This window comes from Venturia canescens, chromosome 1 (assembly GCF_019457755.1).
Source record: "Venturia canescens isolate UGA chromosome 1, ASM1945775v1, whole genome shotgun sequence".
In the NCBI taxonomy this organism is placed as follows: Eukaryota; Metazoa; Arthropoda; class Insecta; order Hymenoptera; family Ichneumonidae; genus Venturia; species Venturia canescens.
This window is the reverse complement of record NC_057421.1, coordinates 18,581,809-18,606,238: the sequence shown is the minus strand read 5'-3', so window position 1 is coordinate 18,606,238 and position 24,430 is coordinate 18,581,809. Positions and strand designations below refer to the sequence as shown.

General features: G+C 40.6%; 1 protein-coding gene across 1 annotated transcript in view; it reads right to left on the bottom strand.

Moving 5' to 3' along the window:
• Positions 1 to 24,430, bottom strand: part of hh (hedgehog signaling protein) — a 60,284-nt gene that overhangs the window by 5,633 nt on the left and 30,221 nt on the right. Inside the window, exon 3 of the mRNA XM_043430552.1 lies at positions 2,375 to 2,636. Coding sequence (XP_043286487.1) covers positions 2,375 to 2,636 — 262 coding nt within the window. The remainder of the gene's footprint in view (positions 1 to 2,374; positions 2,637 to 24,430) is intronic.

Sequence of the window (24,430 nt, the reverse complement as noted above, 5' to 3'; positions counted from 1 at the left end):
GGGCCTTGTGAAAAGCGCTCGGAATCAGCGAGTTCCGATTAGACGCGGATTAAAAATTATTCCGGAAATTCTGTACCGCAATATGGAATTATGTTTGCTTTGTTTTCGAACAATTTTTCACTCGAACGTTAATCCTGCGTTGGATGCTCACGAGTGTAAAATGTGATAATGCGACAAATATCTTTGCTTCAATTACGCTTTTCCTCAAACTATACACACGCGCAAGTAGCTAAAAATTCTTGTGTCCGCCATTGCCCGTGAGGTGAGACGTTCGGACTCTCCGAGTTCGAAGTCGATAATTTCATATAAGATCGCGATTAGTTTTCATAATTTATGCTGCTTTTTTGCTCGATAAAAACTTCACCCGAGGCTCGATTCGGCGAATTTAAAATACGCATACTTTGTATTTTAATGATTTCTATCGATGATCCCTGTGACCGATTCGAATCTACTTATCCAGGACTCGATATCGCGTTGGATATCAATTTATATGAATATGCATGAGCTCTCGGGTGAAGTGGTGGGAGTCTCCTGAACCTCTTGCGTGGGAATTTGAAAGGTGAAACTTTTGATTCAAGAATTCGCTGCAGACTGACTGACGAAAGAATTGGAATTGGAGTCACAGTCATGCATTTTCCCGATTCATTTTTCTCCGATCCAATCTTTCGGAAAGACTTTCAAACCAACACTTTTTTTGCTTTGCCCTCGCTTCAAAACTTTTTGAATGGAGCCATTTTCATGGCCGACGACTCCCATGGCAATTGAATTTAAAAATCCATTATTCAAACCGATAATCTTCGTTACGTGAATATTTAAGGTATACTTGTCGACTAAAATATCCGTTCGATATTCCTCGTACCATCGGGTAATAGTCAAGAAATTTTATTTCCCCTCATTATCCTTGCAAGCTGTAGCGCCAACAGCGTCAGTGTGTTTTCTCCGCGCAAGGATTTCTCCTTTATTGTCAACGATCCCGAGGGAAATGTCGGTAAGTCGGTTAAGCAGAAATCTGTTTTCCGCGTAGACAGATGCGGTTATTTCAATTTTTTATTTACGTCAACAATAATTGAATGTTACACACTTCTGTAGAATTTACAGATGGTGAGTAGTGTATGGATTTGTGTGAATTTCCGATTTTTCAAACACGTTAACTTTGAGCGTGACTCAAAACTTTATTTCAAAATCTTCGAAAAGAAAATTATTCAGTTTAATCGTTTTTTTCGTCTTGTATCCATGATCGAGTTTCCCTACCGGATAACTCGTGCAGCAAAATAAAATTTCGTATCGTGGACCGGGGTACGTTCGCGAAGAGACGGCGCGCGATAAGGCGACGAGCGGAAATTAAATCTACTTCGTACGAGTCTTCCGACAGCTCCAAATGGCGTTTGGAAGTGTGTTACGAAATCGTGTCACTTTTCGCAAATTCGCTGGAACATTTATCGTACATCGATGAGAGTCTACCGTCAGAGAAACGTCGTTCTAGAATTTTTTATTTTCAACGACGAAAAAATCCACACGTGAGGATCCCACCGACGTTGAAAAGTGTTGAAAAAAACGTGCTTTTTTTTCATTTTTTGCAAATACTCATTTCGAAGTTTCGTAAAACTTCCATCGAATTTTCAAGGCCCAACTTGTCGTTTAACGATCGATCGTCGACAAGGATTCCAGTGTCGGAACATGTCGCGGGACTTTCCGTGATCAAATTGTGTGTGCACCGTCGTGTGGCTTGTTTAAAATTCTATGGCGTCGTTATTCGGGTGGGAGGTCCATTGAACCAACGTGATTTATACATATCGTTGAATTATCGATGAATTAACAGAATGTTATGGGAATTTACCGGAAGGTGTACAAGTATATGTTACAGAGACGTCTGAAAATACACTTGCCTTCCCGGATTTCTCACTCATTTTTTTTCGTTTTTTTTTCTCATGTGACGAGGCGCATTACTGTTTTCTACTAAATCAGAGACTTAACGTTCAGCCTTTTCATCTCGATGCCAACACATGGGGTTAGGTCTGAGCATTCGAATTTCTTTCATTCAAGGAATTTAAATCGAGGGACTTCGAGTTTACGATTTTTCTTTAATACTCAACACACGAATCCACTGTATTTTTTTCATATTCATACAAACACACGTATACTTTCTTAAAATACGTTTTGAGAATTTTATCTCATTTGGTCAGTTATTTTTTCCTCGTGTGCATGAGATACTTTCGAGAGGATTTTCAGATTTCCCAGTATTTATTTTTATACAGATGTCAGTTGATGATCTTGGTTTGATAAAAATTTGCGAATTCATCGCTCGATTGATCCTTCGTTTATGAACGTCTCGAGTTTATTTTCGTCTAATTAAATAAAAATCTCGAATACGAACCTGATTTTACACTGCAATGGATGTGCGATCTTGACTCGTAGTAGACCCAATCAAATCCAGCCTCGACGGCGAGCCTCGCTAGCATCCCATATTTCGAACGATCCCGATCACTCGTCGTAACGTCGACGGCACGTCCCTCGTAATGTAACGAGTCTGTCGCATGCTTGCCCTCCTCGTCCCAGCCCTCCGTGACGCGAAGCTTCACTCCTGGCCACTGATTCATTACGGAAATCGCCAACGTATTGAGCTTCTCTTTGCACCTCTGAAAAAATCATTGGAAATATTTTTATGGCTGCTCTTCTATGAGGACATAAAATTAATGAAATTTTTTGAAATCCTACGGAGAAAGAAACGTCGTATCTTGCAATTTGCACAAATATTTAGCTGCTGAGTGGATTGGAAATTTTCGAGTTCCTGTCAATTCGCTAATACAATTATAATTCATATAATTTTTGATGATTATTCACCAATCGATTCGGTTGGTGCATCACAATCAATCGAACAAGTAAATGGATTATTGGAACTTTGCTCAGTCATGAAACCCTGACGATGTTTATTTCAATTGGGCCTTCAGGCTGGTTAGTTCCATTTGAATTTGGTGTGAACGCGTGATACGGAACGTTCGATACAGCAAAAAGGAAATGGCTCGTAGTGAAAGTAGAGGCAAAGTTGAAAGTTTGAAGGGGCAAAAGTTAACGAAGAATGAATGGAGAGCTGTAGGCGGCGAAGAACAAGAGAAAAAATAGGAGGATGTGAGGAATGTTTTGAGCGGACTATCTTTCGCTTTTCCTCTCGTCCCCTCCGTATTTCATCCTCCCTTTTTCATTTTCTCGTTGAGAGAAAAAAGCGGAGCAGCAGGGGTGGTCTCGGGAAAGACGTTTGTATATGTGTACGTGAGTCCAAGTTTGGACAGGTAAGGAGCGTGAACCTGGTGGAAACTTAAATGCTTGTTTTGACCGTGGAGTGATGGACGGAGCGGGGCTCGCTGGCTATAGGTATACGAAGCGCAGTTAAAAAGAAGGCCTCGCGTCCGTGGCGAATCAGGCGGCAAACAAGAGTATAAATAGCGAAGAAAGGCGGCTTTGTCGGGCTGAGAGAACTTCCCTATATCCTTGTAAATAGAAGCCAAAATCTTCTATCTTTTTTCATCTGGGTACATTTTTCTGGTTTTTTTTTTTGGCGCGATCTTATTAGGACGGAGCCTGCGTTCGGTTCCCAAACTTTCGAGTTTTTCTGTTCGATCTCTTGTGCAGTGAATTTCTTCTCCTCAACTCGACTGCTACATCAAGACCCTGCCGCGGTCGCGGCATCGACTCTCCGCGTCGAGAAAGAAGCACTTCGTTTTTGGTGACGACAACGAGAGAAACGAAGCGACAACCTGTGTAAGCCTGAGAGTTAATCCCTTAAAAGCCACAACAGGGGAAAACCCTCGCTTGCCGCCTCCGGACAATATTTATTTCTTATTCCACTCCACAACTGTGAACATATACGTTGAACTATGAGAAATTCGAAAGAATATTTATCCGGATGGGCTCCGTATCACGGTATGGGTCTCGCACGTGAAAAGCTTTCTCCTCCGAAAACCGCTTTTCCGCGGTACAAAATCACTTCGATTTTATAGATTATCGAAGTCCTCGCCGATTCCCGCGATCGACCGTTGCCTTTGTCGTTGCTTCTGTTCTCATCGCCATTTTTCAAAATCATCCTTAAGATCGTGCTCGATATTTTGATATTTTTCTCATAAGTTTCTCGTGACACCAAAGAGGATTACGCGTTAATACGATTTCTTGTATCAATTACGATCTCCATTGATAGCAAAGACTCTTCTGCACGGTCTCCGGCTCTCTGGTCCCCTGCATTATTCCCATCATTATCGTGGTGGTCGTTGTGTGTCGCGAAGAATGCGCGCGAGAGGGTAAAAGTACGGGGGGGAAAGAGAGGAAGGGAGGGTTGGAAAGTCGATTTGAAAAGTTGTTTTCGAGCAGAGAGCAAGTTCGAGTTACAAACTGCGTGCTGAAGACTATCTCGGGATTACGGGATCAGAGGGAATGTACGCGTATACGAGAGACCGCGTCGGGGATCACGGTCTCCGGGACTCACTTCGTCATTCGCACGCCGCCGCCGCCGCCGCCGTATCGTTCATTTAACTATTGTACACGTATACGTATATAAGTATGAATGTGCGTGTTAGTAAAGTTCCTCGAGGACAAACGGTGTCCATTAAAGGTCCCAGGGGGAGTGTGACATGCCGGTACAGTTTGAATGGATTACCCGCGGGGTAACGATTAGCCTCCTCGGACAATAACGAGGGACATTCGTGCGCTCTTGCGGTCTCGTTGAGAATACTCTGCCATGTTTTATAAAGCGTTTACCCACACAGACACAAAGGCACATATAAATATGTATAGCCACATGAAATCGCGTGTGTCGAGCTTCGTTTATTTTCATTTTTATTCAATTGTACTTGTATCCTCTCGTGCGACACCCGCTTGCCACCTTTTCAATAATAGCACTAATTCCCTCGAGCTTCAACGTCAAAGAAAGTCACCAAGGAAAATTGATTTACACCATTATAAATAAACTTTACGCGAGCCGAACGCAGGGCTTATCTTGACTATCTTGACACGTGCCTGGATTGACTTTCAAGTGGTTTGAAAATCTTTTACGACACTGAAGTTTGCAACGTTGGAGTCCAACGAAATGATCTAAATAAACTCTTCGACAATTCCAGTCGTTTTTCAATTCTGTTACCTGCCTAATTTGCAATTATTAGTTTTTCAGTCTACACCAATGATTCGTGAAATAAATAATTGGTGCGAATGTTATTATCGTTAATTTCGTTGGACTCCAACGTCGCAAACTTCAGCGTCGTAAATCTTTTTGTTTTTTTCGATCCCCTCAGTTACCTAACTAGTGATCGAAATATTAGACCATCGTCTGACCTGAGTAGTAGTTCATCTGTCAACGTTGCTTTTGGTTTTCATGTAGGCGTGTTTATGTCTGTTCAAAAACATATCAGATGTCATTGACAGTTCATCAGCAGTGTGGAATACTTTAGTTCTCAAGATAAATACTTTGCGTTTATACCAAAATATGTATGGAAAGCAAAGAGTACTTTTCAATCTCTTTTTAAATTTGTTATATTAATAGTCATTCTGACTCATGTCCTTTTAGCAAAAAAGTTTTCGAACGTGTTTGCCAGTCTGCACATACATTGCTGATACACACATTCAAATTGCGCGCACACAACCTCGAATACGAGACGTCACAACATCTCTAGTAACGGTCTGGAAAGAAGCGAGTGTCATGCCTTAATAATTACTCCTCTGTCATAAGACACCTTCGATAAATTTAAAGCCGGATAAATGATTGGAAATATTTTATTTCTCTACTGTTCAAATTTCGTTCCATCCTATCCATCAATAATAACGAAGATATTGCGGGAAAAATGTAAACAGCTACTTCATGATTTCTCATAAGAGGCCATGTTAAGGAGGGTGGATCACGAAATCAAAATAATCAAAATTTGATAAAATTTGGTGATAACATTCTTTGGCATCTTGTGTACAAATACAATTTTTTTTTTCAAATTTTTTTACCACATGGTTATCGCATAATTGAGCGTTAAATCGGAGTTCTTATGCACGAGGTGTATAACTGTATATATGTAAACTCTATGCTTATACACGTGAACTTTAGTGTTCAATTACTCGAGAGCTATGTGGTAGAAAAATCTAAAAAAATTTAGACCGTCTTATATGTTTTTAAAGAATACATTTACCAAATTTTATGAAATTCTTAATATTTTTAACATGCTTTAGTATGGCAACATTGTATCGTCGCGATCCACCCTCCTTAAAGTGGCTCGTCGAGACAGAAAAGAAATTACAGATATTTCGAGCTACAAACCACCACGGACCTCAAAAATTTTTACGAATGACTTTTACATCATAATTTAACATTCTGTAGAGTTTCATATTTTTCTGTCCTACTATTTCCTGCTTAACTTCCTTAATTGACTCCAATCCTAGCTTGAATTTGTTTGACCAAATTTAAATTGTTGAACACTCAGTCATTCGTGAGTAGCGATTGAAGACAACTTTTCTATTATTTCTTATGAACAATTGTCTCAAAATCGACTTTTAACAGACCTTTTGTCATGCAGAATAAAAACATAATTGCAAAATGTCATTGACGAGTTTTCATGGTGCAAAGTCATCCTTCGTATTCGTCACGAAATTCCCCGAGGGGTGATCCCCGTTCGGCGACAAATTTTGGGCGTGTTACAAACGTGACCTCCATTATTGTGAAAAGTGCTGCTCATATTTGTCGAATGAAAATTCACACAGTGCGTGGTACAATGGTGGCTGACAATTGACGTTTCTGAGTTAGGAGCTCCACGTGTCAGAGCTGCGGGACGTTCTCGTAGCTTTTTTTCGCAAGAGTGCACAATGGAGAATTCCTAAGAGCGTTCTATTCTTAACGTTTTCAAAATACATATTTTCACAGTGAAAGCACATGAAAAAACTTTCACGAAAGTGGAGAAACGAAAGTTGGCTTTTGAGCGACAAATTAGGCGTGCTTCTTTCTCGCGCATCTTTCTGGAAAAAAAGGATCTACCACAAAATGTTAATACATCTTTGTACGTATGAACGAAATGCAGCTAAGACCGAGGGAGGAACGAAAGTGATGGGGAGGAATGAGAGAAAATATTAAGTCAAAAATACAAACATATATGAGCGCCCTCTATGTGCACTTTTTTATTTGCCCCTCCGTGTACTTTATAAAGAAAAGAAAGAATGGCGCAAATGGTACCTCGGGAATGGCCGTGTGCTGGATCTCCCAATGGGGTGCCCCTGTTCGCCCAGCGGGGTACGTAGAGATACGTATACGAGCAAGAACCCAAAAGGCTCCTCCCGACTTCACATCTATTTACTAATATTTTGGCTTTTGCATCGTTCTTTTCTCAAAGGTGTTGTAGTTAAAGGTTCTATGGGGACGTGATATACATTTGCAAGCCCACGTAATGCTGTGCCTTCATTTATTTTCGCTGTTTCAGTGTAAATAATGTTGAAAAAAAGAACGAAAAGAACTTGGTCGTTATTAGTTGAGCAACAGAGCTATTGAGGGGGCTCTCATTTCGATTAATTTTCTTGTTAATGAGAATTTGGTTAGGTAATTATTCGAAAATTGTTGCTTGAGACTAGTCAACTGAATTTTCACTTTAATTCACGATTTGAGTACGTCCGGAGAAAATAAAATGGCCGACGAAGGTCATGGAAGAGAAAGGAGTTCACAGGACTCTTTCGAGGTTCTTCTATGCGGCTTGTGCGGCACGAATGTTTAGTGATTTTAACGAATTTTCAGTTTTTCATCATTCTTATTTTCAACTGGGATGGAAAGAGTTGGAATAGTTATGCGATAATGAAAAATTGGATTTTGTTTCTAGCTGCAGACAGCAGTGAAAAATTCGATGGGTCCTGTGAACGAGGAAAAATCACTGAATTGACATTTTTTGTAAAACGACTCGCATTCATGCGTGGATGATGTGTTGAAAAAAGGCGAACGCAAGGCCGAGCGAGCGGAAGTCATCAGTTTGCGGTATTGAAAGAATGTTCCAAAGTTCGTGGGTCCGGCACAAGGAAAAATCGATTTGCGGTGAAATATAATGGATAACCAGACCATTAAATTTGACGGGAGAAAATATGGAGAACAATTTTTTCGAACAACGGAAATCCCCGCCCTAGCCCAAGACTTTTGAAGAACTTTTTTACTTCTGTCTAAATTGCATCTTATATAAAAGGTGTATAAAAGTACGAATGTCTCGCACACAATAAATCTCTTCCCTTCAAAGCTAAACACCTCCCATGCACTCTCAATATATTCCTCAAGATTGAAAGAGAATTGCCGAAAAGCTCTCGTACATTAATTTTTCGCATTACAGGCACGATCGAACAAAAGAAATTGAAGCATCCGAGGCGCCATTGAATTTTTTCTACGACCGCAGAATCTCCGATCGCACAGAGAACAAGTGCTGGTCCGTGCGACGACTAGAAAAAAAAATTCACTTGTTTCCCATCGTTGCTAGCCGTAACATCGAAATCCAAATGTACAATCTGCACATTAAAGTAGTTCGGCCGTTCTATAACCAGTCAAGTTTCCAACCACTTTATGTTGATTAACTCTAACTAAGTCTAAATTATTAATAAAATTAATAAACACTCACATTGAGAATATTTTTATCACAAGAATGTAATAAAATGCATAAAAATATCATAAAAGATTAAATTTATCCTTCAACTTGACTAGTTAACGATTCAGTCCGACACTTTAAATATACACAACATAATCTATAGGCAACATTTTTATTGTACGAAAGAAAGTTTATATCGGTGTAATGGCACCGAGAAAAAGGAATGGTCAATTCATTAAAAAAAAAAGCGAAGCTATTAGACGAATGAAAGCACGTGAGTCTGTCTCAAAAATAAATAAACTAAAGTTTTTTCATGTTTTCTTTCTCAAAAGCCCCGTAAGGTAATGTTTTTTTTTTGTTTTTTAAAGAAATGGAATCTGTGATGAATTTTTTCCCAATTAATATTATTGTAAGTTCTCCCATGAGGCACCGTTTCAAAAATTCAAAATTCTAAATGAAATAATTCCAAATTTTGCCCCGTAAGAGGCTCCGGAACTGTGCTTATCGTTATCAGGCGACCTTAAACTATCATTTACCCCAAAAAAGTGGAGCTCCGCCGTGCTTTATCGAACGACGCCGAACTACTTTAAGCAGAAGTACACGAAACGTAGATTCGTACTTAATCGACATTGGAGCTTTATTATACACTTCGTAGATCGTACCAGCGATTTATGAGCTAACGAGAAGCTCGTTGACTCATCGGGAACGCATCGATAAAAAGAGCCATATTGCTTATAAGCGACTATGTATATACGAGTATAAAAATATACATAAATATATAGTGTAATATTCATGAGCCCGGCCCCGAAGGGATGACGCGGTTTAGTACGTGGGAATGGCATTTTATCCGCATCGCGAGTCCTCGAGTGTGTATATCTGTATACACAATTAGTATTTGTGCGTCCATATACATATACGTACAAGTATAAAGTTAGAGGTAGAAGAGAAGAGAGGGCGCGCGCGCGCGCGCGCGCGGGCACCTCATCATCCTTCAGAATCATCGTCTCCGCAGTCCCTCTTTATTTCTTTTATCCCAACGAGGATAGATCCCTCCCTTTCACCCCCTGACTTGCCAGCTCTTTCTTCAATCTTCGCTCATAAAACCACGGCTAATTACAACGTGTCAATCATACTCGTACCTGAGACGCCTACTTCCTCTCTCTCTCTCTCCCTCTCCTCTCACGTCTCGAGATTCACAACCGTGCATTACGATGGTACGTGCCTATCCTATTGCCAGCAGTCTGGTGCAATCGAGAGAAAGAATACGGAGGAGCATGAGCGGATATGTGGGAGCATGCGGAGACTCCGAAGTATTTTTACCTCCCTGCGGCGACGTTGATAATTTCGCGCATTGGATTTGTCCGAGGAATCAGTTTACTAGACTTGGGTCAAGGGTCGTTCGAAGCCAATAGTTTGGGGAGAAAAATTAAACATAGTAGGGGAAAAAAATACTTTTGATGCCACATGCACAAATGATTTCATCAAAATTCTTTATGAAATGGTGGCATCGATGCGAACGGTAGTTCCGAGCTTTTGTATCTGCACAATTGCAATTGGCACGAAATTGAGAAATTCGAATGGTAGAAAGTAGCCGAAGGAACAGGGGACATTTAAAAAATGAAGGAATCGGTAGAAGGTGGGCCCAACGAGACACACGTGCGCACACGTATGCTTACACACTTGTAGAAATGTATATACACGCTCCGAAGCATCCGTGTGCGTACGTATAGGTATTCTCGGTTAAATAAGAGCGCAAAGGGGGTTGGGTTAACCCACGGTCCATACGCAGCGCTCTCGAAAGATGGAAGATGGTGAAGAAGGAGAGAGTGGGCCCACCATCTCGAGACCCGGGGCCTCGTATAGATGGCAGGGCCCCGCCCCCGCCACTCTTCTTTACCGCGATCACACTCGCAGACCTTTCTCTCTTTCTCACTCACTCTTTTTCCTTCCTCTGGGTCCTTCGACGAACCTCCATCAGCCTCTCTTCTCCCACTTTCCTCTCTCCCCGGCTGATTCGTTGCTCTTTGTCTTCTTTTTTGCTCTCTCTCTCTCTTCGCTTCTCGTTTTCTCGTCTCTTTCAAGCGCTTCTTCTTCCTCTTACGAACTCGCATACACTACCGCACTAGCGAGTATCGCAGCATTGTAAAAGGCACTGGAAACCGATTTCATTCATTCTCTCGGTTTCCTCTTTACGTCAAGTGTATATTTTATCGGCTCCTCGGATCAGCTGTTCCTCGTAATATCATCCCATGGAGAAATCTATTTCCTCGATTCGTGTGAATTCTATACTTGTGTACACGAGCCTGTGAATGGAGAACAAACATTCCACACTCGATGATTCACTACGAATTTTTGTCCTCCGCATTCTTCCCTTTGGCCTCGATCTTTCGACGAATGAACTTTGGATTTTCAACGCTTTTTATGAACCTTCAGATCCGCTAGGTTTTATCGATCTTTTCATTCATTTTCTACACGTTTCCTTCCACTTTAATGAGTTTGAGGTTACGACTCGAGACGTGACAATTTCTTAGACCCTTTCAGGTATTTTCTTGTTGGACAAATAGACAACGAATTAACCAAAAACACTTTTATATCACACCGTTACGGGCTGCATCACAAGGTTAAAAATGCTTGAATGACCAGAATTGTTTTAGATCAAACTACAGATTCATTCTCTCCCAAAACATTGCAGTTGAACGAACAAACCTTTTCCAATGACATCAATTTCTATTGAGTCGATCATTTTTTTCTCAATGCAGGGATTCCACGAGTTTCGTCCATTCTTTTCCGTGCTCGTACTCCGAAAGCAATGTTGAAATTTCCGAGACTAGAATTTTCGAAGTACGCGAGTACTAAAAAGCACGAGTTTCGCTGCTGTTTACTGTAAAGTCAGAAATAAGGAGCTGTTCCCCCCACGAAAAATGGGCAAACGCATTTCCCCGAGTGTACAAGCACTTCGAACTGGCGATTATCGTCTCGGAACGCTATTATTATTTTCGTTGAGTTCGACGGCCCCGTCAGCGCGAGGCGATGATGAGAGTTACAAAAAGTTTGCGCGTCGTTCCCGTTCCTGGAGACTTCATGGCTTCCAGCCCGAAGAGGACGAAATCGCATGTTCGCTACACATACGCACGTTGCGTGTATAAAGTGCATCGTGTGCGTATTGCGCGTCCAGAAGAGACCGGGAGATTGCGAGGTGAGCTCGAGCGCATCGAACGTCGAGCTTCTTCGAGTGTTTGCCGAGCTCTCTAGAGGCCTCCTCGCGGGGCTCGACACTACGAACGAGCGTGTGTATTGCGCGCTCAGTGTATACGTGTCGGTATAACTTGGTCCCAAGAGGAAGAACCTCTCGCGATCCCGTGGAGTCCACAGGATGACCTATCTCACGCCTTGTGCGCGCACGAAGCACTTATGCTCTCTCCCTTCTTTCTCCCATCCTCGCATCTTCGCGTCTTTTCTCTCGAGGTTCCTCTCGATCTTGCTCTTTCTTTCTCGCATGGCGCGAGAGCAAAAGTTCCATTCATTCACCAACTCTTGCTTCACTCTTTTTCCTCTATGTTCAGAATCGAGGGGGGAAAAAAGGATTAAAGAATTCAACGGAGCGAGGAATAATCTGTGATGCAGCTAGCCCGGGGACTCTGACTCCAATGGGGCGACACAAAACGTTCGATTTTTGTGCAACGGACTGCAGATCGAGTATCTTTGGAAAGTACAATTTTCTTTTTTTTTCTCAAGTATTGTGCACGATGCTTGGCTGTGGATATAAATTTGCGGAATTATTTTCGTTCGTTGATGGAAGTGCTCGGATTTCCAACGATGGAACAGACTTTTTAGGGTCTCGGAATCGCCCACTCGATTCGTGCACGTTTTCAATCGACTGCTGTTTTGTTTTTATTTTTTAATTTTCTTATAAACACTTGAATAACTCTCCCACACGATGCTCGAGAGCTCTGTATGCCGCTCTCACTAACAACTAATAATTGACACTTATTCCCTTTTGAAATAGGTAATATTTCATTTACTGTCAATTACAGAATAGACGCAATCGTAGGCAACGTCCAAGTGTAAAAAAACCGGCAGACAGAGTCCGCTTTAAGTGAATTTATATGTTGTGACTATTTGCGGTTCACGCGAACGTGCTTCGTACCTGTACAGCAAGAGTTGGTGAGATGGAAAGATCCTTCTTCGCCATCTTGGAATCGTGAACTCTCCTCGACGTCGAGACGACGATCCTCGTGCCCGGATGCAGATCTCTGCTTTCTCTCGTGTGTCTCTCTCCTTTTTGTTTTTATAACTCTCTCTTCTCCCTTTTATACGCTCCATAACGCAAACTCCATGTGAATCGAGCACAAAGAAATTACCAATTTATATTTGCCCTCAAGTACGATTCGATCTTCCCCCGGATACTAAAGAAAACAATTATTTTCGCGACTCCAACGGTTTCCTTTGTAAGCAAACTTCGTGATGTAAAAACCTCAAAATCCGACGATTCGCTCAACGTTCTCCCTCTTTTTTCTTTCACGTTCTCAATACTTCGTTTTTTTAATCGCACAATTCTCATTACCCGAATACTCCTATGTCTCCGTGTTCATTTCACAAGCGCCACAGCAGCGAGGGGAGTTTTTCTCGTAAATTTTGTTTGAATTAGAATTTTCGAAGGAAATGATTTTGAGGAATGGTGTTTACCTTCCCACTGTGTCTTCTCTGTCTCGGCCTGTTGTTCTGCGTGCATCGCAGCGGGCTTAAGCGCATATGCTTGTGATACAAAACGAGTTACACATTTATATAGATATATACACTTGTCTAGGCGCTTTGGAGCTAGAGAGAAAAAGCGCTCGCGCGCGCGCGCGCGCGGAATGAATCATAGAGACCGGAACGATAAATCACACGAGCCGGGGCATTATGCGCACACGAAGATTTATTGTCGAGCACGATAGAGAGCTGCGCTTTACTCGTATATATGCGCCGCGTGAATATTGCCATACAACCGCACTGACTAACGTTACAACTTACAACTATGCACGCGCGAATGTGTGCTGTAAGAACGACGACCATATAAAAGCGTAAACACAAATATATATCGTGTGTTTTACGAGATGTTGCCAAGAATGACAAGAGGATGACTCTAACTTGTAGCAATAACATTTTCGCTCTCCGCGTGCGCGCCTGTTCGTCTCGGCTTCGTGCTTTCTATGAGCTGCTTTCAACGAAACGAATCACTGAAAACGAAATGTTGTTGAAACATTGAAAATTCTGTTGCCTCAATCAAATAAAACAGTCGAGTACGTCGCACAAAATTTTATGGATGAGTGCAAAATCATTTGTTGATGTGGTAATTAAATGTTTGTTTCAATTTACAGAATATTAGGCTACGACTAACGGATACGTATTAACAAGTTTGTAGTGAACGAATGAGTCTGTTTTTCTGTGAAGACATTTTTCATGTTAATTCCTATAAACGATACACGGAGAGAATTAAACGGTAATATTTAGCGTTAAATTCATTGTAAAATTTAGCATGATATATTTCACTTTGGGGACAAGTTAACGAAAACTATTCATTCCTGTATGGCACTGTAAAATTTTTAATATTTTGTGAAATTTTCAGTTTAATAATGGTAAATATTGCACATGGGACGTCAAAATTTACTAAATATTTCGGTAAAAGTTCCTATTTTTAACAATAACCATTATTTAATTTATTGGAAAATTCAATTTTTCTACCATAATAATATCATGAATTGCAGCTCGTCACCGCACTGTCGTTACTCACGGTAATTTTTCAAACTTCATTCGTGTATATTCTCCGTGTATATTTTGCACGGAGAGAAATATATTTGTTAGGATAGCTCGAGCATATTGTATGCTACCGTAAAAAAATATTTGCTGCCCGATCAAATGATTTTGCTAGTTGAACAAATGATTTGCTACCCTCACTAATCGTTTTGCTGAAACATGCTTTTTTAAATGAGTAAAAGTACATTATTACGTATAAAAATGAAGCGAAAAAATTCACATCGTTTCAGAGCTGCTTATTGGTTCAAACACGCGTAACTGACAGATACCTCAATACCAATTTATCAATAGCGAGCACAGTCCGCAATAAATTAAATAACGTTATTAATCATGGGTTCATGACGTTCTGTTGGCAGAGACACAAGCTCGTGTCGTCTTCAAAAAACTCCCAAATTCGATGCCTGCCCTCTCGGTGACGGTTCATACGTGATTTCAACGCTTTTCGTTATTGCCTTAAAAAGGCGAGAGACGAGCACTATACTCTCGTGGAGAGGCAACACTTTATCGGCGAGATAGGAGAGACGCGTTTCACGCGAATCCGTGCCCTCGTGTATCTCAGTCAGCATCCCTCTATCTTCATTCTTTCTGTTTCTCTATCTATCTCTCTCGTTTCGTTCGTTCTTTTTTTTTCGCTTCGTCCACCTCGCTCATCTCTCGTCTCGGGTTACATCCTTATTACCCCCGGGTATATAGGCGCGCGAGAAGAGGGCGCGAAGACATGAGACCTTCTTACTACACGCCATTATATACTTATATAGATTGAGAAGACCGAGTGATAAGTGTATAAATCGAGGAGGTAGGAAGGAATGAATCCTGCTACCCGATGATGAGAATAATCGGACTCGACGAGCCACAAATCTCTCTTTTGTCTGTGGGAACGCGATTCCGAGCTCCTCGCGCGGCGCCGCGAGATGACCATCAACTCGCTCGAGTGTGTTTCATCAACGGGATGCCAGTTTTTGAACAGTATTAAAATAACATATGGGACATCCCGTCACGAGTGCAGCGACGTCGAATCACTTCAGGACTCACTAGCGCGTGTCTTCTTTTTCATTTCGATGAAAAAAATTTGATTTTTCTAAAATTTAAAGTTTGTGAGTTCGATTGTGTCTCAGAATGTAAAGAAGATTTTTTGAGAAGCGATTTGCTTTGAAATCTTTGTCCAACTAGCGAGATTTCATGGGGGAATTTTGGTCAGAATGGGTATGGAAAATTTGACAAATTCCGGAGTTTTTTATTGGTGCTTTGTTGGTTTTAAAAATAGTGACGAAAACGAAGAGAGCTTGGGAGACGAAATATCGAGTGGGGGCTTGAAAAATTGGTCCGTTTTGGATAAAATGCCCCGTAGCAGGCCCGCATTGGGATTCCATATGCATATATTTGTGTTAAGTTGTCGGTGCTGTTGAGACCAACGGCAGGCGAGATCCTCAAAGCTCTCGTGTCCGTTGTTCTGGCACTTGGAGCTAGAATCGTGAAAACTCGTGTCTCCTTTCGCCTCTCCTTTTTCCCATCTTTCTATCTCTTGCTCCTTTCGTATACACATATTTGTTTCTTTATTTATGTATACACAAGCAATAGACGCATCCGTATAAAACACTTTTCGATCGGCAGCGACACGTGAAAAACGAAAATAGACAACTGGATGACGGGGAGCCCACACTTCTCAGGAACTTGTGCATTTTTAATGAGAATAACAATGAAAATAATAATAAATGAACGCGAAAAGGAGTAGGCGACTCGAGACGGCGATGACGCCTCTTGGTGGAATAATCAACATTTCTCAAAGTCCCTTATTTTCACACGGGCAAAACTGGGAAAGCATTTATTCTGAGTTGCATTCCCTCAAATTTAGCGAAAATTCTGCTCCAATTGTTAAGGTAGATGGGTAACGACTACGTGATCTTTGCATCAACTATATTTTTCGAAAATTTCAAAAGACGAAACTTCAGAATAATAATTTTATTATTTCAGAAATATAATTGGTAGAGAAACAACATTTTTATACAATTTTTATTATTATAAAAAACGTTAGAAGAGTTCGTTTTGACTAGCGTGCTGCCGTTGATGTCACGCTGCTGTCAGTTTCGTTTACAAATTTTATACGTTGTGAAGTGAGTTTACTGTGCAAAGTAGTATCGTAGCGGAGGAAAATGAAAAAATGAACGATAAAAAAGTGTACCGGAAGAAAAATGCTCGTTTCGTAAAAACCAATCCATTTGTCGTGTAATCCGAATGATTTTTCATCAGATATTTTTTAATACTTCAACCGATTATTATCAACGGTGAAGTTCAAAAACTAAACATACGCATGTACCCTTGAATATCCACGAAATACAACGATCGATTTCTTTTCGCGAAATCTTGAATACGGCTAATGAAAAAATTCAATCACTTTTCATGCGTGTACGACTTTCGCGTGCCGGAGTGACAAGTGTCAGAGAAAAGTAGATAATTCATTTGCAAATCTCCTCAGTACAAATTCATTTTTACCTAAAAAAAATATCGCGTGATTCGGAATAGCGAATATTCTCCCATCCGCCTCAAGATCAACCAACATTTCCGACTCCACTTTCGGAGAAAAACTATTTCATTTTTTTCTCAGAGAATTCACAACGAGAATCAATTTGGCTGGTAGCGAATAAATAAATTTCCTTCTACTACGAGGAAACGTTGTTTCTCAGGCTGTTGGATAAAAACGAGACTCCGTTACGTCAAATCGTCTCGCATCATACGATATCCCAGAGTCACTGGCCGATACGTAGTGTGTACTACACGAGAGTGCATTAACGTTTGATATCTGCGGTGATATTGTTGTTAGCATTTGATTACGAAGGTTGCAACGAGCCATGTGCCTATTAATAGAAAGTATGTACATGCAGCAGTAATAATGATTAGGATAATCGTGAATTCAAATGATTGAGTTAAGGTAGTTGGATGCATGCGACCGAGTTGTTTCTCACGTACGTACATTCGATACACACAAGCAGAGATGTGTATCGCGAAAAACTTATCTGTGGAGACGAGCCTCGCTCTCCTTTCATTCGGTGTTAAAAGTTTTGACGGGGCCCGCGTGCGACTCGTGGTATGCTGTGGCAGCGTGTTCTTTCATTTTTCTTTTCCACCGTCTGTATATACCTGTACACAAGCATATAGAGAGGGAGGGAGCAACATGTGCTCTTTCTCCTGGTTTTGGTCCACGGACAGCCATCAGGATATCGTGTTCCAAATCGCGCGCGCTTCGGCTCCGCGGAGAGCGAAAAAGGAGGGTGAGCAGCGCGTTCGAGAGAGGCTCGGGTTATTAGGATCGAAATGAATGTAAATCCCCTTAACACGATCCTCGGGCAAAACACGGCTACCCGCACGCTCGAATCCTCCCGGAGAGTGGCCAGATTAGGCACTAGGAGTACATCGGTAGAGTGCGACGATGTATTTGTAACTCGAGAGCTGACGTGTGTGAGCAGTTTCATTCTGTTGGGACTGTCAACTCGGAGCGATCCGCTTATTCGAATAAGTTTTATGATTTCGTTGAATAATTGCTTTCTCGTTTCTTCGTTGCTTCTTGCTGCGAATCCAGTTCAATGGGCTGATAATTTTCAGTCTCCGTTTACCTGCGAACGAGCACCGAGAGCTTAGACCGATGGCCCGAAACTACAGCAGCCAGCAGCGATCCTATCTCGTGAACGAGGTAGAAGAATGAAGAAACGCGAGGATCATCTCACCTGCACTTGGCTCCATGGATATGCTAAACTTGGACACACGCACCCGTCGTCTTCACGTATATACGTTACAACGTATAGCTGAACGTACACGGACACGCGCACATCTGTGTGTACATTTGAGGCTCGTCGGGGATCCACGGACCTTAAATCTTGTGGAGAGTCCCCCGCAGGAATGTCGAAGCGGTGAGACCATCGGGGCTTCTCTCGCGTTCACTTGATATGATGCCTCTTCTGTCCGTCTGTTCATCTTTCGCTCTCTCTCTCTCTCTCTCTTTCCCTTTCTGTCTTTTCTTTCCTCCTTCTCTTGATCTTTTACGCGCACTTTTTTTACCGTTTTTTCTATTTTTTTATCGCGTGCTCTCCCACGACATCTACTCGAAGATATCGCTCTGGAAGATTTTTTATTTCTATTGACAGATCCGAATTTATGCTCGAATTTATGCCCGACGTGAGATTCGTTGATTGACGGTTGAGAGAGCGACTCGATGCATTTGAATTTGTAACGCTGGAACGTTTCATCGCGCAGCGACATCGATACAATCGCCGTTTGCTCGATCAAACGCGGCGGCACGGGAGGCGTCGATAATGGGAAAAAATTCGAAACAAAATAAACCTGTAGAAAAAAGGACTTGAAAGGGGAGAAAAAAACGCCGCGACGGAGACTTATCGCGCGCCTGGTTCTCTGCTACTTAGTTCCATGCTAATCAATCTCTATTCTTCCTCAGGTGGAGAATACAAGATACGAGAATTCTTATGTGTTTTTTATGCTCACGGAATTGATGATTTGTTCCTCGAAAAGAGCTTGATAAAAAGTCTCATATTATGAAGCATCTCCTTTCGCGTTGGAAGAAAAGGAAAGACGGAGTGGAATGAGCAATTTCGTTTTTTTATTTATGCTTAAAACCTTTTTTCGGTGAGAAATGATCTCCAAATTGTACCAATGACAGTATAGTTTTCTTGGACTTTTTTAAACGGTGTTTTAAAGCTTTTTAAAGTATTAAGCGACTGAATTGGTATACGAAAACGTTACGCGCATAATTGGATCAGGGTGGCTGACGAGCTTTAAAAACGGTTGCGAACACGTGCCTTTGGCTGCTAGTCTCGCTAAGTCGCTCGTTAATTACGTTCAATGGCAGTGAAACACGCACGCAGACTTCCTTTTCTCTCTCTTTTCTCGAGACACGTCTGCGTATAGCTCTGTGGCATATTATACGTGCCTCTACATATTTTTACCCATCCGAAAGAGCAAAAGGGCGTTTTGATGTTGTTACAAATATGAAAGTACGCACGAGTTATGGCTTTTTGATTCTTACGAGTTGGTGTATATATAAGTAAAGCGTGCGTCTAGTATTGTTTTAGCTTCCCACATGAGCGCACGAGGCATGAAATCCTGTATCGTTAAACGTCACTGGCTACGCCATGAACGTAACACACTCTTAATTGCGTGTAATTGACATTAACGATTACAGCTTGAGCGACTGCTTGCCTGCGTGAATTATAGATACAACGTGTAATGTCTTTGTGATTTTTCGCGCTATAAATACGTACAGACACGCGAGGAGAATAATTTTTATTTCAGAACGTATTTGATTCTGTTGTTGAGAAAGAATTTCCAGGTTTAAGGAGTCTACACTAAATTGAAAGTTGAAAAAATCGACTTTTTTATTGCATTTTTCGAAAGTATACATATTTAAAAGAATCATACTGAAATTTTATAAAGATTTGAGCAGGCCAAGTGTACTTTTGAGCGACGTTTACTTGACTGTCTGAGCGCGCTGAGACGCACCAGCGCGGTACCGCGTACCTGCCTTTGTTCAAACGCGTTTTTCTCAAAATTACGTTTTTCGACGGCTCGTTGATCAAATCTCCGAATCAATTCAACGAATCCTTACTAAAATTTTACTACGTATTTTTTTATGACTATTGCTATAGCACGTATCATACGAATTTTGAAACTTTAAGTAGAACTATTTGTTTTTTGCAAAAAACATTATTGAAAAATCAAAAATCGTATGATATGCGCTATAGCCATCTACCTATCGAATCTAAAACCATTTTTTTTCTCCGATCATCCATTCCAGAGATTTTATCAACTTCTCGTCCATTTTTCTGTACGGAAGCTGAGTAAAATAAAAATAGTCAGTCCTAACACTTTTTATATCCATATTTATAATTTATATCGTTCAAAAAAATTCGTGAAAATAGTATTTTTTTGCCCGTATAATTAAGCTAGACCCCTTAATCGTTGGTCAATTTTTACATTTTATTAATTACCAACCAATGAAATTAGAATTGACTGCCATCGTCTGAAATGCAGATGCAAATGGCTGAGAATCAATTCATTTTTGAGTCGAAGTAAATCAGGAAGTTTGATAATAGCATTGCACAGATTAATAAATGATTGTTGCAATATATAATGAGAAAATTGAGCAATCGTTTATAAAAAAAAGAGAATTTTCGAAAGTTTAAATAACAGTGATTACAGCCGAGCACCTCTGTACAAAATTCATGATAATTTGTGATCCATAAAAGGTTCTCCTGAAATTTTCCGTTCGCCTCATTATTATCGGTTAACAACGCCAGTATCCTGAAAAACAGTTAGCAGAGCACGTTTCTCGCAGTTTCTAATATCCAATTCTTTCGTTCCCATCAACCTTCTCTCTCCCTCGCTCTCTCTCTCTCTTTCTCATTCATCCTTTTTTCGTCTAGCGTACACGCTAAACGGCGCTAATTTTCTCGCGGACGCCGTTTGAAATTAGAAGCAATTTCCGTGCCAGAAGACAACGAACTTGCGAGTCGGCAACTCGATAATAAACACGTATGCATATACGCGGGCACACGTGTACGTTGATTTGTAATAGTATCCGTGCAAAACTGGTCTTCACGTGAAAGCCCGAGCTCAACGACATGAACGCGGTGAAAATAAATTGACTGATTCATAGAATAAACCGTTTCGGGAGCCAATAATTTCGTTATATTTGTATATATTGTGTAGTGAACCCAATGATAAAACGATAGCGAGATAATAATTGAGACGTGATCATTCCTCTCGAACTTAATTAATTTTCTCGACGAGCTCAAATTTACCGCACGAGTTATGAGTCTGCAATAAATTCGAGCTAATCAATTGATTGCCAATAATGCATACGTGTATCCTCGATCCTTCAGTTTCGCTGCTTACTATACGCGCTGCTGCAAATTACACTTTTACTCGCCTCGCTTTTACCTCGATATAAATGTACACGAGCCGTGTGCGATTGAGATAGGAATTCGGTGATACAATCCTTCACATTCTTCCTCTTATCACTCTCATTGTGTAACCAATGATTAACTCGCGCTGTAAAAAGAGGAAAAACCACGTACGTGCGTATCTCTTCTTTGAGCAAAAAACGTATTTATCATTTATACGTTTCGATTGGTAAGAAATATATCAGATGCTGTGATAAATGAAACAGCTTATTGGGTAAATATTTACAATACTTACTTTTGCTAAAAATGCTCCTAAATTTCTTTTTCATCATTATTATCAATAAAAAATGATACGGGAGTTCATTTGGGGGGCGGGGGGAGTACAAAAACCAAAAAAAAAAAAATCAATTCAACAATCAAAAAATTTCGCAATCGTCATCAATGAAAATTGGTCCCAAAGTTTTTGGCAACGTGTAATATCGATAAAAAATTATATTACGATTCATTTTAAGAATAGAGAAGGTAGAAAAAGCACAATTTTGTTTTTATGCGCAAAATTTCAATTTCTTAGCTACTGTATAATCACTCATTCTTTCGGTACTCATTGTTAAGTGCTGGTTGGGTGGATCTGGAACATCTTCCTTATTTCGTATTTTGATTTTCTTACCTCCCCTTTCGTGATTTTTATCAGATTTAAAAAGATATTTCTTAATAATATTTTTACCTTGGCCCTCCCTGAAATTAATTGCGGTATCATTTTTTATGAATGACAATGCTTAAAAAATAATTTTTCATGCTTTTTAGCAAAAGTAGAAATTTTTAATATTCACCGTTTTATTTTTACGAATTACTTCATCAATATTATTCATCGTCCTGCAAATATTCATTTCTCATTCAATAAAAACGACTTTCTTCTTCCCCTTTAGAAGAGAATTCAACACAATAAAATTCTTCACATTCTGCCTGTGTGGCTTCTCCGCATAGAAGCATAAAAATATGCATTCTTACACACGTGTTATAAGGCACGTTGATACGTGGTTGTGCCATCTCGGACGTGACGCCAGAAGATCCTCAAACGGGGAACGTTAACGTTCTCTCTGTTCACTGGAATACGAGCGATTCCGCGCTCTAAACGCCCTGGCGTCAAGTAAATCAATCAGGCAAAAGGGACGAGCCGCTCGACGGCACGCTAATTAGCGCTAATTGAGCGAGACGCGAGAACGAACTGTGCACGGGGTGGCAGAAGGCATTAGTATAGATACGAGCACAGCGACACACGTTCAGACTTCGTTTCTATGATGTTTCTGTGTTTCTACTCTTCTGCATGAGAAAGCAGCGTTGTTCCGCATCTCCCTCATTATTCCTTCTCTGCTTATAATTAAAGTTTTTTCATTTTTTTTTTTTTTTTTTTTTTTTTTCATACTTCTTAAACTGAAGCTTGGAAAAACACATTTTTCATTTCAATTGATTTTCGTTGTAAAAACAAAGGGTGATACGATTTTTGGGTTTTTCATTAGCTGAGGGAGTTGAGATCTTGAATGCGAGATTTTTCGTCGTCGATAGAGAGTTCTTAGACCACCCGATGCCAACCCAAAGTACATAATTCGGTTCCATGACTGTAAATCACACGACAGACGAACACCGACAAAATATCACCGACGAAAAATCACATGGACAAAATATCACACAGACAGTATATCACCATTAAATTATTTTAGTAAAGATAAAGGTAGAGGTAAAAAGACTTCCACCGATTGGCCTCGAAGCCAAAAAACAGACCCAAACAAACGCACACAAACCCAAACAAAAAAACAGACACACACTTTGCGCGATTGATACTAAACTACAATCACGTATACACACAAACAACATTGAGCTTCGATCAAATCGTGATAAATGCCTGCTCTTCGTATACTATCCACGTGATATTTTTTCCTATGATATTTCTATTGTGATATTTAGATGTGCTACGACATGATTAATTACACAATTTTACGAGTGATTTTCTAAGGCATTTCGTTTGTCAATTAAAATTCAACTCTAAAAGAACAAAAATATTCAATTTTTATCCAGAACCCGCGGCCCTCGGTTCGTTCCTCAGTTGCTTATTGAATTTTTCTTTGTATCAGTGAGCAATGGCTATTAAAATAATGTTATGCACGAGTTCTATTTCGAAATGATGGCAAATGCTATAAACATTCGGACTAAAAAGGGTTCGAAACTCCGGATTGTACGGTACGTGATTCAACAAGCTCTTAATGTGGCAATAAAATCGAGTTAAAGGAACACAACACGTTAGAAAAGGGAGATTGATCGTTTGAAGTTGTTTTATGTTTGTGATTTTCACGAGCTGCAATCCGTAGACGAAAATCTTGAGTTTTTGGCACGTACACAATCAACTGCGTGCCATTAAAAGTGAGCATTAAAATTACGCGCCTACACAATTAATGCTTTGTTTCTCAAGTTTAAAAGGGAACAAGAAACTTCGAGCTCGAGCGTGACTTATCGCAACAGTTTTTTGATGTGACGATACTTGTAAATTCACTGGGAATTTCGCGTCGATATTTCCAATGAATTTCATAAAAGCTGAACAGCGATGATCGCTCGGTCGATAAGTATTCGATTCATACGCGCGTCACAGATAGCACGAAAATATCGTACGATAAAGAGTCACAGTACGTGTGTACTCAACGACTGTTTTTTTTCTGAATTCTTTGCCACGGCTGCTCGCTCACGAACTCGAAGCAAGGGCGCTCTAAGATTTCCTGATATTCGAAAACCGAGATTAGCGACGACAATGATCATTGCGGCGAAGCGTACAAAGTCGCCGGAGCCTCGAAGTTTATCAAACGCATTTTTCCCGAATCGTGAATTCTCCTGAATATCGAATTCGGCATTCCCCATATTTACACGCATCACCAGCAATCTCGCATGTTCCCCTCGAGCGAGATAAACAACCGAAGAAAAAAACACCCGACACGAGAATTAGTAAGCGAGTTAACCGGAGTGACGAAAACCGACGTGTGTTTTAAGATCCACCGAGATAAGGGATGATCGAGTACTTCAATTATAAAAGCGCGCCTGCAGAACAAAAAAATATCACGTTACAAGAAAAGGGCTTCCCCGGACGCCCCGCAGTCATGCCAAGCGTGAACGCTC